General features: G+C 38.7%; 1 protein-coding gene across 3 annotated transcripts; it reads left to right on the top strand.

Moving 5' to 3' along the window:
* Positions 1–892: 892 nt before the first annotated feature.
* On the top strand, positions 893–3254 carry LOC135937276 (coagulation factor IX-like). 3 transcript variants are annotated; one of them, XM_065480399.1, is made up of 10 exons: positions 893–995; positions 1041–1220; positions 1272–1588; positions 1647–1761; positions 1815–2036; positions 2100–2318; positions 2379–2491; positions 2540–2716; positions 2783–2945; positions 3000–3254. In XM_065480399.1, exons 3-10 carry the CDS (start codon positions 1514–1516, stop codon positions 3230–3232), a joined length of 1317 nt encoding a protein of 438 aa, XP_065336471.1. In that variant the 5' UTR covers positions 893–995; positions 1041–1220; positions 1272–1513; the 3' UTR covers positions 3233–3254. The 3 variants fall into 3 exon arrangements, with proteins under 3 accessions (XP_065336471.1, XP_065336473.1, XP_065336472.1); XM_065480400.1 differs by having other exon boundaries at positions 904–974; XM_065480401.1 differs by lacking the exon at positions 2540–2716.
* The last annotated feature ends 15404 nt before the right edge of the window (positions 3255–18658 follow it).

Here is an 18658-nt window from a genome sequence, read left to right as displayed (position 1 = left end):
GAATTATAGGTACAAATACTCTCGCATGCGCGCTCGACACGAAACAATGAGTTGTATTTTTTATGAAAGGCCATTCGCTGTGCTCGGCGCATTGTTTATTGTGAAAGGAGCAGCGAATTGGTGTTTTGTTTTGATCGCGTTTCGACTTTTGCGAAAGCTAATCAGAAAAATGCACACGAGAATAGGTGTAATCCACGACTGGCATTGAAACGTGGTCTTTTTGCAAAGTAAAATCTCATCCAAACCTCTCATTGGTTTTATTTATTTTACTTAAAAAGTTGCTTTGCTGTTCTGCAATTAAAATCATTTTGAATCGAATCTAAAAAAAGATGATCGCGTCATCACGTCTGTGACCTTGCAAAACATTTTCTAATGATGAAATAATCGTAATGTTCACGTCAGTTGAAACATTGTCAAGATAAATTAATTCTTAACTTTCAACCAACGAGGACAATTCAGATTATTAAATAATTAAAAATACCTTCCTCGAGTGTAAATTTCACGTCTTAGTATTTTCTTTTACCCAATATCAACTGTTTCCGTGAATTTTATTGCATGCCTTAATATCTTAAATATCTAAATGCTATATAAGAATTTTGACAAATGGATTTGAGAGATTTTTTTAAGGTCAAAGCTTATCTTAATGAATATGTTTCCGCTATTAATTCTCACTCATTTACTCAATAGGAGCGTGGTAGACTGATAAAGACAGTGATTGACCCAGAGCTTGGATAATTAGATAAAATCATTTGTGAATCGTCGTCAGTGGCCGACCGTTGAATGCACAGTAAGCTCGCATTAAACTATTATGCTAACTTTTATTACTTAACTGGTTTGAGAATTACAGACTAAAATGAGATTATCGCCAATAATTTGCATTTTGTTAACTTTGGCGAAAGCTAGGCTCATTTTAACACCAGGAGATAACGTTGCCGTCAACCAATCAGACTGTCAGCCATCTGCTGCAATTGAAAGTATTCCGATTCCTCCTCCAAGTAATTAAATTCTATACAAACTGAATTATATTAAAAACCTGTTAGTTTTCAGCCACAGGCAAGAAAATCTGAGCTTTGAAGGTTGTGGGTTGTGGAATAGAAACGTGAGTAGTGAGCCACCGTGGAATATTCTTCTCTTCCAGGATCAAACCTATGGGTCATCGATCCGAGTGCCTTGCAGATGCGTCATTTTGTCCGATCGAACGTTGCTCAGCGTCTCTGACGGTCTGATTGTTTTCTTACTTCAGTTATGTTTTCATTTCAATATTTTTTAAGATTCATGTGACCTTACTGCTCTGCATTTTGAGAGAGGTATTCAGGTTTCAATTTACAAGAAACTTGAGTGCCCCAATACTGGAGACAGTGATTGCCTTAAAGATAAGTTAAATATGAAAGTAATATACCTTGGTCAATTGTGTATTACTTTTTTATTCTGTTCCTTGATAATTTAGGTCTTAAATGCAACACGCGTTGTTATTGGAGGGAAGACTCGCTACTTGTGGACAGTCGAGCGGTTAATGTTGAACGACCGATTCAACCCAATTTGCTTATTTAACCAAGGGAGGTCTATCAATTCTCGTCAAACATTGCAAGTAAAAAATTCAAATTTTAAGATGGGGCATTTAGTAAAATGAACGTCTCCGTATTCAGAATGATTTGGCTACCAGATTCGCAAAGAAGGGCACACAGTGCTTTTCAGATACAATTTATAGAGAGTACTGCAATATTTTGGAAACAATAATTTGCTCCGATGATTTTGAAAGTGGTAATTTCATAATTAATTGTTATTTTCTTAGAGAAATAAATCATATTTTGTAGACTATCTTGTCACCATAGTGGGAAGTCGTTTTTTTCTCCGGGCTTTAACGCAAAGCGCTATTCAAGAACAACCTATTTCTTATACAAGTCGTCACTATCAAATTTTTAAGCGGTACTTTTACTCCGATATCGTGGCAGACATACCAACTATAATTTCCGCTTCATGCGATCTGGCAATGATGCCGATTGCTACTGATAGTCCCCCAAAAATCAACTTTGACAGTGAGAGATTCACTAAATAGTTGACTCTTTTTAGTGGACTAACACAAAACTAAACGCTAACAGATAAAACCATGGGACCTAGTTTCCCAGGCTGCGGAATGATTGTAAATGGAGCTAATCGAAGACCGAAGAGGAGCGATGTCGATGGCTACATCCACAAAGGAGAACCTGCAGCACGTGGCAGGAGTCCATGGCACGCGAGTCTCTCCAAAATTAAATATGGATTTCTCTGGAGAGACTTCTGTGGTGCCACTCTGATAACTGAAAGAGCTGCAATTACAGGTAAAACAGCTGCAGTTTTAACTGGATTAAAATCTCAATATAAATGTACCTTTTATTTAGCTGCTCATTGCTTATTTGACGAGGGCGAGTTACTTTTCCCGGCTAAAATTTTGGTCACCTTCGAATCTTTTGACTTGTCTGCTCGCAGCGACTTTGAAAGGCAAACGCTTAAGGTAGATATTAGAACTACTATGGATTTATACGCTTAAATATTTCTCTAGCCAGATGGCTATATGATTTACCCTCGATATCGTCACTCGCATCGAACTTTTGAGCATGATATTGCTATCTTGATTTTCTCCCGAGAAAAGAAGGTGCGAATCAATGATGTCGTGAGGCCAGCTTGTTTGTGGAACGATGATAATGATTTTACTTTTATTGTCAACAAAACTGGAACGGTAATACATGAATTTATGGTTTAATGAAATTAATCTCCTATAGCAAAATTAAATTAATAATAAAAGGTGACTGGAAGAGGGTTTACTGAAAACTACACACTGCCCGATACTGTACGAACTGCTGACTTGAGAATTGCTTCGTATCAAGAGTGCTTTGAGAGCAACAGAAAAATGGCATCAACATATCTAAAGCCAAATCAGAATTTCTGTGCTGGTCACCCGAAAAATGGTTTGTTAAAATACTTGATATACCTCAAGATATTCAGGTTGTTAATTTTACTAGGTACCAATGTTTGCAACGGTGACAGTGGTAGTGGACTGATTATCCAGAACGAAGGGAAGTTCTACTTGCGCGGAATCGTTAGTTTCGGGCCTACTAGAAAAGTGAAAGTGGAAGGACAAGATTTGTTTGCCTGCAACCCGTTTCAATTTTCTGTTTTTACTGACATTACTTTTTATTTGAAATGGATAGCGCAGAGCGTGCCAGATTTAAACAAACCAACTTCATATTTGTAAGGAATACGTTAAAAAAATGTATCACCGGTAACTGACAAGGACATTAAAAATAGATTTTCTAAATTCAGTACAGCATTTTACTTTATTCCCGGTGACCGTAAAAATTTTATTTTGAGTCAGCAAAAAGCACCGTGCCTGATTTATCTTGGCGCAAAAGGAAAACATGCACGTTGGCTGCTGTTGATGTCATGTTCAGTATTGTTTTGTAATTTGTAAGTTAATGCATCAGGACGTGAATAAATTCGATTTGAAAATCAAATCAGATTTAATCTGCGGTGAAATATATTCTGCCGAGAGCAGGCAAAACTCGCTTTAGATTCTGCTGCGACCGTGAGTTCCTCTCGCAGGCTCCGGCTCGATGTTTGCCTTCCTCAAAAGAGTGGGTGGTGCGCATAAATGATTTGCAAAGAGGCTTCTCAAATCGCATTGACACCCTGGTAGCTTTATGAAAAATCAATTGTACAAGCAATTGTGTGCAATTGCTGCATTAATACGTGTATTTTTCTTTCAATAAGGAATAAAAGCAAATTTATTGCATTAATTTCCTCGCCTTCGCATTGCAAACAGCGTGATTTATGTGTTGCAATGTAGCAATATTAAAATCATTGCTACTTTGTACTTTGAAACACTCGCACTCTGAAATCGCGAGAGAGAGAGAGAGAGAGAGAGAGAGAGAGAGAGAGAGAGAGAGAGAGAGAGAGAGAGAACAATGCATGTGTGTGGGGTGTACACTGTTCGCCTTGTGTCATTTTATTTATGTGTTATTATATGACAATAAACTTACGGTGCCATTATTTAAAATTTTATAAGCCACCGCGGCAAGCAGATATTCGCGCGGTGTACATAGGTATACGTATGTTATGAATTATGTCGTAGGCACTGCGGAGCTCCTCTCGCGGTGATTTATCTCGCGGAATCGGAATACGAAATTTCTGCTGCTCCCAGTTTATTGTTCACCTGCGCACTATCTCGCGAATCGTCCGCTCCATAAAATTTCATCTGGTCCAGATCAGATTCCGGCCTCACTCAGCAGCATTCAAAGTGTTTGTTCTGCAACCACGAGAGCAACGAACAACACGTTGTGATAAATCTGTTGAAGGAATGGAAGAGTAAATGTTAGTTTAAATAAATTGGTGAGTCAAGTAAACAATGCAACTGGATAAAATTTAAAGAAAATCAAAAGAAATGAGATTATTAATTTAAAAAATGTACTGGATTAACGTGATGGAAAAAATGATAAATTAGAATTTTTATATTTCCCTCGCACTTTTGTTTCTTGATTTAGAAAATTGGTGCCCTAATTTTCCTTCAACTGATAGTTTGGATGGCTGCGTTACATTGACATTTTATTTACCCAAGGAAAAATTTGATTGGAAAATATGAAAACACGTACGAGGGAAATTCCAAGGCGTCTAATGAATACTATTCAAATATTTGCCATTTTCTGAACTGTCCCCATTCGTCAAATACGAGGGTCCTCCATGGCGCTTCGCCGTTGTGCCTCTTTGAAATATTTGTCAAGCACTAATTTGCTTATTTATTTACAAAAATAACAAAGCCGCAGCGCGTTTGTGTGCACAAGGGTGCTGCGTATTTGTCTTGAGAATTCCGTACGCGAGCAATATAAAAAGCGAGAGAGAAGAAGAAGAGCTGGCAGCGGCAGTATAAATTATCAGGTAGATGCTGGGCAGATGAAGGAGTTAATATTATTCTTCGCGTCGAGAGCGCTGGCGCCTCGATGGATACGCACATGCTGCGCTAATCTCGACAAACAATCCGAATTGCTATCAAAAGGTGTGGTCCCCGAATGTCGCCCAACGACAAATAAAATGCATGCATGTACCCTCAGTGGTGTGTGTAAAACTTACTCTTCGCTGGCACTGGATTAATGTACACCAAATGACTGCTGAAGACTCATAAAATTTGATAAAATGCCTTTGAGAAGGGACATTTTTGCACAATGAAGGCACAAAAATGAACATATAATTAATCGGTTAAGTGATGTCCACTGCTAGCTTAAATAGTACATTATACATAATTAGCTATACATGTGATTAAAAAACTCCTTTTGTTCTGGTTCTCATGGCAGTGCTCAATCATTAAAATATCAAGGAGATAAAACATAAATTTTGTACCTTTTAATACTAAAATCACGAGACTTAAGTAAGAGTATTTTTCAAATCAACCAATAGTTTAAGGAACCTTTTGATTACCTTTTTAGAAACAAAAATTACTGTACAATTGTAATTCTGGTCGTTTTACACACAGCTTAGATTTACTATATAAATCCCCCTCGAATGCGATCAAACCGATTAAAAAGTCATCAATAGCGGTCTGGGTGGTGAAATCGCTCTCAAATTCCCACTTGTTGATTTGTCATCAGCGGATTTATTCGACGGCGCGAAAGCTCGGGCCCGAAGCTGCGGCTCTGCTGATTGCCATCTCCGCTCTTTTTCAGCGAATGCGCCGCTTGCCATTTGCATATTGTAATTCAGCATCGGTGAATTATTAAAAACGATTACATGCGACGTTGTCTGTACGTCCATGCGTGCGTTTGTACAGCAGGTAGCCGTTTTTCATGAAGTGCATTGTTGTGCCGCTCAAAAATGATTTATCCCACCAGGATGTAATTATTGGAGCCGAGCCAAAATATGTATTATCCGCCGCTCAGCCTTCTGCTCCCTCGGATATAAAATTGATGCTCTGCTATTGAACGCGAGAAGGCAAAAAGCCTTTTTCACATGGTCGCACGACACTGTGAACGTCTTGAAAAATTTATTGCCTTCTTTTCATTGATCTTGCTTGTACAAATCGATGGAGGCTCAAGTTTTTCATCTTTCCCACTAGAGGAAATTTTTAATATGAATTATGAAATTCAAAAACAGTCAAAACTTGAATTAATAATTTTGGGTATGCTCCCTCTGAAAATTACTAAATTATAATTAGAGTAAAATCAAATTAATTGTGTATAAACGTTAAAAAGATCAGGAATGCCGAAAACAATATTATTTGCATATACATTGCGCCAAATTAAGATAGTAAAATCAGTTGCATTTACATATATATATATATATATATATATATATATATATATATATATATATATATATATATATATATATATATATATATATATATATATATATATATATATATATATATATAGTAATAAAGAAACAAAACACACTATGAAATGTATTTAAAAATTCTTATTAAATATAAATAAGTTACGCTATTTTAAATAAACAAACACGCATTGTAATTTCATGTTAAAAATAAATCACATTAACATAAAAAAATTTTGTTATCTCAATAGTAGTAATTTAATTTTTGTTTAAGTTTCTTTGCTTAGAAAATAAAATTGTTTATTATTTTCTTATTTTGGGACATGCTTGACTGTTATCATGCTATATTTATCGAGTTAGAGGCTAAAAATATAAAAAATAATCCTTCTCTGCTTTCCAGGGGGTGGTAAATTGTTCAAAGAGGGTGGGCACCCTTCATGATCACTTGCATTATCTAATGGAGGTCATTACGTTTCAAACATGTTGCGATTTTTTAAATCTGACTCATAGAGGCTGAGATTCAGCGAAAAGCGTGTTTTTATATACATGCACTATAGGGTATGTGGGATTTTTTTAAATTTGAATCCAATTTATTGACCTTGACTATTGACCTATGAAGTTGGTCATCTTGAGGAAGTTGTTGGGCGTCAAACGTAGATAATTTTTGATACCAAATTTTTGTATTTATCACAAACAGAGTCCAAGTTACAAATCGCCGAAAACATCACCTTTTTCAAAAATCTCAAACTTTGAACCCCTGTAAAATAGGCAATTTTTTGAATTTTGATCTAATATTTTAGGGTTCAACCACCGAATTTTATCATGATCTTAGCAAGGGAGGTGTCATTATATTTAGAACCTTCTTTTTAAGTTTTAGATCACTTCCTTTGAAAACATATCCCTGCAGGTTCTTCATGAAAATAAAAGCACTATAATTTGTGAATAAAATCCTCGCATCATAATTGACATTGATTTGTTGATGCATTAATTTTACTCAAGATAATAATGAGTTAACTGATTTAGCTTGCCCTTCTCGAGCAGTAACAAGATGTACTAATCCAGTTAGAAGCATTTTTCTCCCTTTGCTATGGAGTGGCATTGGCGATTGATTTTCCTCGCAAACGAGATTGCCGGAGCTGCTGGAGAGAAAGCCCGAGAGGACTGGCAAGCATATAATTAGGAAGTAATCCTTTGAGACGACACTACATTAAGTCAATATACACACGCTGGCTGCTCTCACTGCCGGCAATCAATTTGCCGGCTAAAATAACTCATTTGAAGCTTCGGCGGAGCATTAATGGCGCTGCAGCCCCAATAGCCGAAATCTGATTGCGAAATCAAAGAGTCGACGTTGGCATCGCAAACAATCACATTACTCGAGCTGCAGATTGGGTGCGTTTGATGTGGGCTGCGCTCTCAATTGATCATTCCGCTCATCCGCAAATAATTCCTCGCGCATACACACACGTTTGGCTTATTTGTTTGTCTGCTGCTATTCCAATGGGCGCCGCAAACCAATTTAATTGAGCCGCCGCCACGCGCGGATATTATCCTTTCTCGCGCCAATTCCAACAGAAGCGAGCACCAAAACTAATTTTGGAGCTCGTATCTCGCGTCTAATGCTATTATCGCTGTCGATAATATGCTGATTGCGTATTTTGATTTTAAAGATTGAATTTTTGTCGTTCTTTCAGTGAATATGCCTTTTGGTGGTTTGGGTGTGCTTGAACCTGAAAACATACTATTGATTATTTCGATAATTTCAAATGTTGTCTCTCTGCTTTTTATACGATGTCTGGAAAATAGTAGATAAGCCCACTAAACCCCCACTAATGGAAATTGGAATCACATTAGGTGGACGTTATAATATCAAAAGATGGTCAAAATGTTAAGACTGCATAGCTTCATGATTAATTTAGTTTAATTTTAAATTTTGACCGGATTGTGATATGATCTTTAAACTTATGAGAGGGAAACTCCATTTTCGAAGCGAATGTTAATCCTGGCTGTAAGATTTCATGAAATAAAATCGCATTTAAAGGGCTAAATTAATTCACAATCAAACTCGTGGAAGAGTAAATTCCCATAGTGAATGTCGGTAAAGAAACGCCGCCTGCAATTCCCCGGCGCGGCCGCCTTCAAAGGAAGCGAGAGGATCGAGAGGCAACCCTTTCAATAAATTTAAGCCCATCAAAATCCGCTAATTACTGCTCTCGACGATTTTCTTTCTCCAGGGGAGCGCGGGCGCGACTGGAAATGACGCAAGATTGCCGCTCTGATGATTAATCCCCTTATTTTTACTCACAGATTACGCGGGAAATGGAATCAGCACGAAATTATTTCTGTTTGACAAGGGCGCAGAAAAGAGAAAGGGAGGAAAGATAGGGTGTATTATAAGAAGAGAGAAGGATTGGGCAAACAACTTCAGTCGAGTGAAATGATTTAAGGAGATCTTCCTCCTCCGGCCGATGTTTTCTCAAGACGCGAACAACGAGGGAAATCAGAGCACCACTGGCGAACGCCGATGCAAGAAAAGAGCGCTGGGGTGAGCCGCGGAAAAATCTGATTGTGCTCTCGAGCCGGAAAAAGCGGAGCAGATCGATGTCGGAGCGAAAAGGCAGCTCTCAAGAGCACTTGAGCCTTTTGGTCCCCCTGCCCCTTTATTGGATGTATTGCTTATCAGAGCCGTTGTAAAAAGTTACTCGATTGCCTCAATTTGCTTTCCCTATGTCACACTGTTATATTGATTTTAGCTGGCAGTATTAGAAAAAAATAGATTAGTTGTTCAAACATGTGTGCATATATTATACCTTAACCAAAACGTAATTTAAATGTATTGTTGCAGGCCAAAAATTGAAAATGATTTGCATTTTCGGCTCAACCACTATGTAATTAATAATGTTTTATGCAATCGAAACTAGAATGTTTTGTATTATTACCCTTTTTCTCTTGAAAAAGATCTGAACTCTCTCGTTAGATTATTTTGCAGCTCCGCCTTTTTACTCGGACCACTTTTTTGCGGAAAAAAGATATTACACGCTCACATGTGTCAAATCTGAGCAGCCCAATTTGAGCACTTTGAGTGAGGGTAAATAGCGCCGGGCATACATTCTCTTTACACACGTACAGGTACATGCATAATTCAGTGTGTGAGAGCTTCATTATCTCGGCGCAGAATCCAATTCGCCAGGGATAACAGATAGACAACTTCATTATTCGGCGCACGTAACAAAATCGCAATAAAGCAGCCTGTCAAAATATTGAGTGCCTTTTGCGCTGGTGTGCCACTCAATTAGCGGAAATTCGCCGCTTTTGCGCCGCACATAATCACTGCGCTGCCGACGAGCCAGCAGAGAACCCGCTCGACGTTTCTCATCAAAATGATTAAAACCCAAATCAGCGGCGATGGCCGGTGCGAGAGAGAGAGAGACAAAGTGGCCGCTCATGCATTGATGAATCCATCATAAAGTCGACCACACAGGCAGCAGAACGACACCAGTATGTACGTATATTTCAGGCTTCCCACCGCTGGCTACCGCCCGGCATACTAAAGGAGACTAGAGATGTCAAACGTTTCCTGGAACTGCGCGATCTAGCTTGAAAAAGGTGGTTTATCAAAACAGCATCGGATCTCTGTAGCGGTCACCGTGCTGCCAAAGTTGGTTATTTTGACATAATCGTTAAGCGGATGCTTTCTTGGATTAGCAAATTGCTTCAAATTTTCTTCGCGTTCAAGTCCAGAAGCTGTTAAACTTCTTTTCTAAATTGTCCTTTTCTTAGAAAGTAAAATTTCGTAGATACATTAGTTCTAAACGGAACATAATTTGCAAAATATATTTTATTTCTGTGAATTTTGCTGGCTTATTTTGAGATGAAAAAGGAATACCAAGTTTTTAATCAGCTTTCATAAGGATTTCGTCTTCTTCTTATTCTTTTATTGTGGTTTATAAAATGTTAATACCTTTATTATAATGCTACGCAATAGCAAATTGGTGTCCGAAACTAACATTTATTACTGTTTACAAAATTATTTTAGCTGAGAGAAAAAAGTGCTGTATCTTTGCCAGTGCCGTTGCCCTAGCGTTTTATTGGGGGCGATGTGTATCAAACGCAAACAGAGCATAGTAGTACTCCTACTGAAATCGAAGCAATCTCTTTTATCAGCGGCTCTCGACGTCTCCGGTCGCCTCTTGTGCATTGTCCATTTAATCTGGATTGGGCAAATCCCAGCTGGTTCCACCGTGCATTACTTACAACGGCTGAGAGGGTGGTTCTTGCTTGGGCGGGTGATCAATGAATGCATTGGAACGGTCGCCGCCTGGAAAGGGTCAAGAGCTAGTGTGTGCGGCCGAGCAGAAAGCCATTAACGATTTCCCCCAATAATGTGTCTCCCGGCTCAGACAGAGTGGAGAGTCCAGCCAAGAGAGCCAGCGCACACACAGAGCAAAATCATTAGTCCAGGTAGTGTAATAATTACTATCTTTAAATCTCCATTCGGCCACCAGAAGAGTGAGAGCGAGAGAGAGAGAGAGAGAGAGAGAGAGAGAGAGAGAGAGAGAGAGAGAGAGAGAGAGAGAGAGAGAGAGAGAGAAGACCGGCTTGCCGAGAGTTTGACCCTTTGGTGCAATAAACGCGCCGACCCGACATCCTGACCCTCGCCAGATCAATTAGAAACAACTTTATTAGTGCACAGTGCCGACTTTTGCTCAGCCAGAGCCCATATATTATTCTGCAGCCAAGGTCCACTTAGTGCGAGGGATTATTTGTTTTTGAACTCCGCAGTGGGAAATTAATTTGTCTTATTGATTTGGGGAGCTCTGGCATGTATCCCTTGCTGAAAATTGATTCATACCTTAACGTTGCAGAGTTTAACTAGTTATATGAGGAAAAAACACAATATGTTGGTATTTGTTTTGGCTGCACTTGTCTTGATGAAGATAATGTTTGGTATCATAAATCATAACTAAAATTTTATATTCATATCGTTCCATTCAAAACTTAATTGTTAATTCAAACAGGAACTATATATGCACGAAGGAAACAGCTGATAAATATAATTTAAATAAAGCAGCTACGAGACGTGACAGCTAAAAAACTACTTTTAGAAAAATCAATAAACAATTTAATTAGAAATGTCTAAGTGCACACAAACATTTTTCTTTGTAGTTGCAGCTGTAAATTGAACTTTTTGTCAAGTACTCGCAAAAAAGCATTGTGTCTGCAGTTTTACACTGCACTCAGTCGTATGGTAAGGGTGGGAGTGCAGATCTAGAACAGCAAATGGGCCGCCATGGCCCGAATCACCTGCGGTCCCCAAGTGCGAGCGAGCAAACTTTCGGCATCAAGGTAAATAGGCTTGATGAGCTCCATTTGAGGCCGAAAATGCGACCAGGCGTGCTGCCAGAGTCGGTTCTCGGCGCCTGATAGACAGCAGATAGAGAAACAGCAGTTCAGTTTGGTTCGTTTGGTTTGGTTTGGTTGGTCGGACGAATGAATGAATCGCAGCAGCAGCAGCCGCTTTGATATGTGTGCACATCACACGGATTGATATGCACCGTCGGGGAGGGTTTGCTTCTGTGCGCCTCAGCCGCATAATTAACACTTGAGCTCAACTTTATATTTGCACACCGATTGCTCGGTGGCGTGTTTGACGGTAATCATGCGGCAAATGAGATTTCACAAATAATATCGTCCCCGGGGCCGATTCATCGGTGCCAGATAAACTTCGACTAATTTGGCGACGCTTTTGAGACACACGTGTACCACCGCACGTTAACTCGCTCGCTATATGAGTGCATGAGATGAATCAAACTGGGGGCTACTGAGAAAATTACTCTTGGGATAATTTGAAATCGTCATACGCATACATTGATACAGGGAAATAACAAAATCAGTGAAGTAAAAGTTGCTTCGGAAAAAATTTCAAATGATCAAAATTCAAAAAGTAAAATGAAACTCGACAAAATTTTATACGTGATTCTTTATAGCAGGATCAATCAATTTTACAAATGAATTTATTTGCTGCTATTCATTTTCATTCCTGAAATAAAAAAAATCAAAAGGACATAATAGTAACTGTTTACATTTCTAAGCATTCAGCAACATTTGCTATCTGCCTCATCGCCTCGCTGATAAATAAGGTGACACAAAATTTACTTAAGTGCTCGATGAGAATGCCTGCAGGAAGGTAGACACACAATTAATAAATTCTTCATCAAGCTGCAGCGATAGAGTCATCAACTGACTAATTTTATAGCATATTAAATAAAAACGTAGGCGTTGTAAATCTCTGCAGGTGATAAGATAAGTTTTGAATCATTCAACAACTGGAATGACAATAAAGAGCCTAGTGTAAATAACGAGAAGAAATTATTCGATTACTTTTGAACCGATTTTCCCGCACTTGTTCCTCTGGTGACAGTTTTCCGCTGATTCTAAATTGGTTGTTTTCCATTCCCACGGTGTTTGTTCATTCGGTGCTCGCTCTCGCAGCTTTTATCTACCCTAAAAATCCCCTGCGCAATAAAGTGCGGGCGGCGACGGGGCACAAGTGCTGCCGGCTGCAATATGCGTCCCATCCGCCGGGTATTGGTTTTATTGGGTCGCCACCCATCCCAACCCCTCCCCCAATATATATTGGTTCGCCAAGTTAACGGGCCACCTGTTGATCGCGCCGATTCGAGCGGAAAACGATTTAGTCGTCGCGTAGATTCGATGCCTCGATAAAAAAATAAAACGAGCCAGCGAGCAGCCGAGATGCTTCGACGTTTATCACCGAATGGCATCAAAAAGGAGCAAAAATACAGCTTATTTAAAAACGATTAAATAATCCTGAAATAAGCTGAAGCTGACTTCATCAATAATTTAAATTAAATCATATCTATTTGTCAATATTAAAGAGTATTTTAGTGAATATTTGTTTTTAATCAGGACTAGGTGACAATTAATTGGTTCAAAATATAATGAAAAGTGGACAATGTGGGGGGTAAACTTAAAAATGGTAAAAAAAATGTTGCAGCAACGACCATTGACTCTTTGTAAATTGAACTTTTTTTTAAATTTTGCTTTGCAGTGAAGGATTCTCAAACAGGGAAATGAACTCGATTTAGCTTAATCCTAATAAGGAAGACAATCCTATTTAGCCAACACAACAAGCGCAAGAAACAGAGCATTAGAACAAATTGGAAAAGTATATAACTAGCTCTTTCTCTCTCTCTCTCTCTCTCTCTCTCTCTCTCTCTCTCTCTCTCTCTCTCTCTCTCTCTCTCTCTCTCTCTCTCTCTCTCCGCAACTTTTGCAAAGCGCATTCCTACTTTATTCCTCCCCTCTACAACAATGTGCACTTGGGGTGCGAATTAGCTAGCTGCTTTTGTCGGCAACTTCATCACATAAATTTCGCAACCCTAGACTAAAAAAACACAGCACAGTGGCAGTTTCTAATTTAACCGGTACGAGAGAGAGAGAGAGAGAGAGAGAGAGAGAGAGAGAGAGAGAGAGAGAGAGAGAGAGAGAGAGCTCACGCGGCGGGAATGAAAGCAAAAGGTACAAATGACAGAGCTGCTGATTTATTTATGCCTGTGATATCTCGGCCGTTATTATACGTTCGCGCGTGTGCGTCTGCTGCACATCATGTGTCCGGCCGGCTGCCTTTTAACTCTTTATTACGCGGATCCGGCAGGGTTAATGCAGAGTCACCCTCTTCTTTCTGCTTATTTTTTCACCTCTTGTCCGGCGGCAATGTTTATTAATGTGGACGCTTCAGTGTCTCAATTATGGCGATATGATTTCCCCCCAGTACTGTTCGCGCGCAAATGGCATGCGAAAGCCCGATTTAAAATTCATGCACTCCGAGACACCTCCGCTCGAACCTGCACCTCAACTCCGGTCAACAACAGTATTCCAAAGGCTTTGAATCTCGCGTGTGCAAGAGCCCGAGCCTCACGAGTGCGATATATTTTCAATCTCGATTTTGAAATATATTTCAATACGATGTTTTAACACAATTAATTACTAATTATTGAATCAGCTGCCTCCTAATAGCGCCGCAAATTAGCTTTGCGTGTGGCTCGACCATGCGCGACCATAATAATAGCACGGCAGGCCATTTATTGATTGAATAGACGCGTGAACGTATGTATGTATTTATCGGCGCCACTTTTGCCTAAACATACACACACACACACACACACACACACACACACACACACATGGCAGCAATTACTCACCGGTGTGTACCTGCGGCGCAATAGAGTAAAAGCACAGTCATCACTCTTGTCGGTGGCAGAGCCGATGCCAATAGAGAGCGCGTGGATTGATACGCACTAAACAGGGGGTCGCCGCTATTGTCCTCTATTTCACTAATTGAAACTCTGAGTGCATAGATCAATGAAAAGGGGTCCTATAGGGACCTTGTATTGATATGTGGCTGAAATTTTAGAGGAACTGAAAGAGGCAATGGGATATTCTAGCTATATAAAATGAAAATTGATTTTTAATTAAGGTCACTAGTTAGAAAATCAAGAATACTAGTTAGAAGTTGTGCAAAAATTGATGGGCCCACTAGTGGAAAATTAACAACAGAGTGAAAGACTGCTGAGAGTTTGTGAATCCGACAGCAATATTGATCCCCTATACAATTAAATATGTATATGTAGAGTTAAAAAAAATGTACGATTGAGTTGATTGACTGAACAAATGAGCTTTACAATGTGCAAAGAGGCGAACAAAGCTATTTTATAAATATAAAATCTCAGTTTTGGCTAATTTTCCAGAAAAATGGACATCTTCTCATTATGTTTTCAACACCAATTCCTACTTTAGAAACCTTTTTGACGTTGCATGTCTTATGACAGGTAATTACAGCGAAGTTTACTCGAAAAATTAAAGGCTAAGTTAGTTTTTGCAATATAAATTATAATTCTTCTGGGGGTAGAATAAGACTCAATATATGACAATTAAAGCAACTGCCACCCAACAATCATTAATAAAAACACTCTTCTTTCTGTAGTAAATAAATAGGACTTTAAACGATTGTCATTATTTTCCTGTCTGCTGAAATCTTTCAATAACTACGAAGTACGAACCTTTATTTATCCATTATGTGTCTATTTTGTACGGCTATTTTGTAAGCAAATAGTTTCCCCTCAAAACAAACGAGGATGGGGGTGGTATTTTGCAATTGTGAAAGTTCAGCGTTAGACTTTGCTAAGTTGATCAAAATGATTTCAAGAACATAAATTATTTCAATCTAGGACATAACTTCTCAACTAAATATATAATTTAGTAACTAAAGAAACATTCATTTGTTACAAATGAAATGCCTCAAGGAGTTATTAACTAGGATAAAATGTCATTGTATGCGATGCATTAAGTTCGGTAAAAATTAATTCAGATGTGAATATTTGTTTGATTTTGTAATATTTGGATTAAGAGGTGAATAGGAGAACATAAATTCCACTATACGGACCAATATGGGTGGCCATCGATGGGGTATCCGGCTGGGCCATAAAGAGAGCAGCAGTCAGCAATCGTGTCCGCCTGCCGAAACCATTAACTCGCGCGCGACGCCTATAAATTACACCTGCCGCAATAATAATTGCGATCCGCGCCGCGTATACATATACGTGCAAGTACGCACGTGTTGTCTGTTATTCTAGGGACGCGATTGGTAATTGAATAATGATTCACCCCATGATCTATTACGACCGGCGTCCGATACCGGGCCGCGAGCGAGCCCGACGGCTGTGCTGATTTTAGTGCTCACGCGTGATTTAATTGCTCTATCTCTCTGTCAGCGATTTGTTTGTCTATGATTTCACTGCGTGCATTGTGAAGTTTGCTTTGCAAATTAATGTTTAATTGAAATTTTGCACGCAATCGAATGGCAGTTTTTATTTTCCGGCAGAAATCAATTAAAACGTTGACTCATCACGCTAAGTTTGTGAGATGCATGTTAAAAGGTTTATTAATTGTTTTTGGGTTAAGCATGTTTCAATTCTAACGTAATAGTTAATAACAAAATGATTTTTCAAACGGCAAATAACTAAATTAATTTATCTATATATCTTTAGATAAACAGACCAAAAATTAATTTTAAACGGAATAATCTTTCAGCTCAAGTAATTTTTAAGCAAATATTAGCGCAGTGCCTTATATGAGATGATAATTTTTAAACATCTGCTATCTAAAAGTGATAATTGAAGCAATATATTAATTGAGCATAGTTAAATAATTCCAAATTATTGTTTGAAGAATTGGTTTCGTTATTTCTTCAAGATGTAGCCGAAAGTTCTAAATTCAGTTTAGCAGTGCGACTGAAAACAGGGTCGAAATGAGAGAATGCCTCCCGATAAAAGTGTTTCGCCAGGCGGGATGTAAGCGACGGGGTGCAGGTTTCTCTCTCCCTTTCATCTCCTCGAAGGCGGCAGTGGCAGGTGTATTGCGAGAAATTGGCAGGGCTGGGGGTTAAAAATTGTCAAAGTTTCGTTAAAGGATGCCTTTGAGCTACAAATAATTGTCAATTTTCTCGTGATGGCGAAAAACTGTGCGCGGAGCGAAGTAATATGACGAGCTGCTTTTTAAATAAAAAAGACGGAGCGGGAACGAAGCAGTTTGCTATCAATTTATGAAATATTGAGGAGCAGGAAAGTTAATAGCCGAAGGGGGGAGTTGTAATGCGGTCTCGCTCGATATTTTAATGACAATCCAACCACCTTGAGCTGCCGAAAGAGAGAATAAAAAGCAGAGAGCGGGCGAGCGAGCGAGCGAGATAGAGAGACGCTCGCGTATAACGTTTTTACGCCTTTTGATCACAGGTCTCGCGATTTTTCTCCCCTTTTGCCATTGCCACGCGGCTCGATAATTTAAAGCGAGCTTAGCACGTGGCTGTGCCGTGTTCCAACCCTTTTTTGGAGGAAGAAACACACACGAATTCGCACCTGGAAATCGGCAAACCGATAAATCGCAAGCCTTTTTTGGTTCCCTTTCATCAAGTGTGGCAGAAAAAGTTGCGAATCCACAGCTTGCTCGTCTTTTTATGCACCGTTTGCTGCCTTTGCGAGTGAACCAGGGGTGTCCGGTTTCACACGTTTTTTTTTCAAGCTGCGAAATAAAAGAGGAGTAATTCTTTCATCAGGGCGTGTAAATCTGCACCGATCAAATGACAAAAGTAGCGAGTGAGGCGAATTGGAACGTCAAATGACGGAATCCTGAACCCGACCCCTGAAACAGAAACAAAAAACTCGATGGTTTCAAGCGTAAATGGAATAATGCAAAAGCAAAAGCGATGCTATAAGCTGAGGTTATTACTTTGTACATTACTATGGAACTTTTAAATATATAAGTACAACGCATGGTTAATGATACCGAATCTATTTTTTCTGGTTAAATAAACAATAAATAATATAAAAATAGCAACCATACATTAGCAGCTTTATATGAAATTGTTACTTAAATTATAAAAAAAAACTATATAGCTCTACTCTATGTGGAAAATTAAATCTAGAGTAGATAGCCGTTAAGTTTTTTCTAAAATTTAAATATGTAGTAAACCTGTATTCTTTATTTGATTTAGTACGCATACCTTAGTGAGTGGAAGATTTTGTCAAAAATAATGCTTAGGGAGCTATTGGATGCCGTAGAATCAGCTAAAACCACACAAATGTGCCTACTTTTTTATTAATAGCTAGGCAGAAAATAATATTTTGCATATTGTTATATTTGAAAGAAACCAGCAGCGCTATTAGCTATGAGATTACGATTGATTTTAGATTCTCTTTTCAAGATGTTTTGAATGGATTGTGGCTTAATTGTTTTATATATTTGCAATTAATATGAAGACAGTTCTATATCAATCATATAGATGCTGGGCAATTAGACCAGACCATTTTTTTAAAATAATGTTGACTTTGATAAAATTTTAACAAACAATTAATTTTAGGTTTAAAATTATTTGAACAAAGAGAAAAACACATTTTGCCAGCAAAATTCTTTTTCTGACAATATACTGTATCTACATAATAATTTGATTTCTATTGAGTTGATCGTAGGTTCAAAACAATTTTGCTGCGCACTTATTTAATCTTATAGGCAGTGCACAAGAATATACATATTTATCGTAAGAGCCAAAATCTGAGCTGGGAGCCGAGGAGAGGGGTGAGCTCGTAGTTCCGCCGCTTTTTCGTGACTTGTTGTGTTCGCCGGCATCTCGCAAGAGCGCAGCACGCCGCAGCATCCCACAGACCCAGTAGCACACTCTGCCTCCCACCTCTTACGAGTTTACTTCAGAATTGAAAATTACAATTCTAGAAATACAAATAAACTATTTATTGCGAATACGTGACTATATTAAAGCTAAAGAGGG

The sequence above is a fragment of the Cloeon dipterum genome, chromosome 2 (assembly GCF_949628265.1).
Source record: "Cloeon dipterum chromosome 2, ieCloDipt1.1, whole genome shotgun sequence".
Lineage (NCBI taxonomy): Eukaryota > Metazoa > Arthropoda > Insecta > Ephemeroptera > Baetidae > Cloeon > Cloeon dipterum.
The sequence above is the reverse complement of the archived record's forward strand: the minus strand, read 5'-3'. Positions and strand labels throughout refer to the sequence as shown.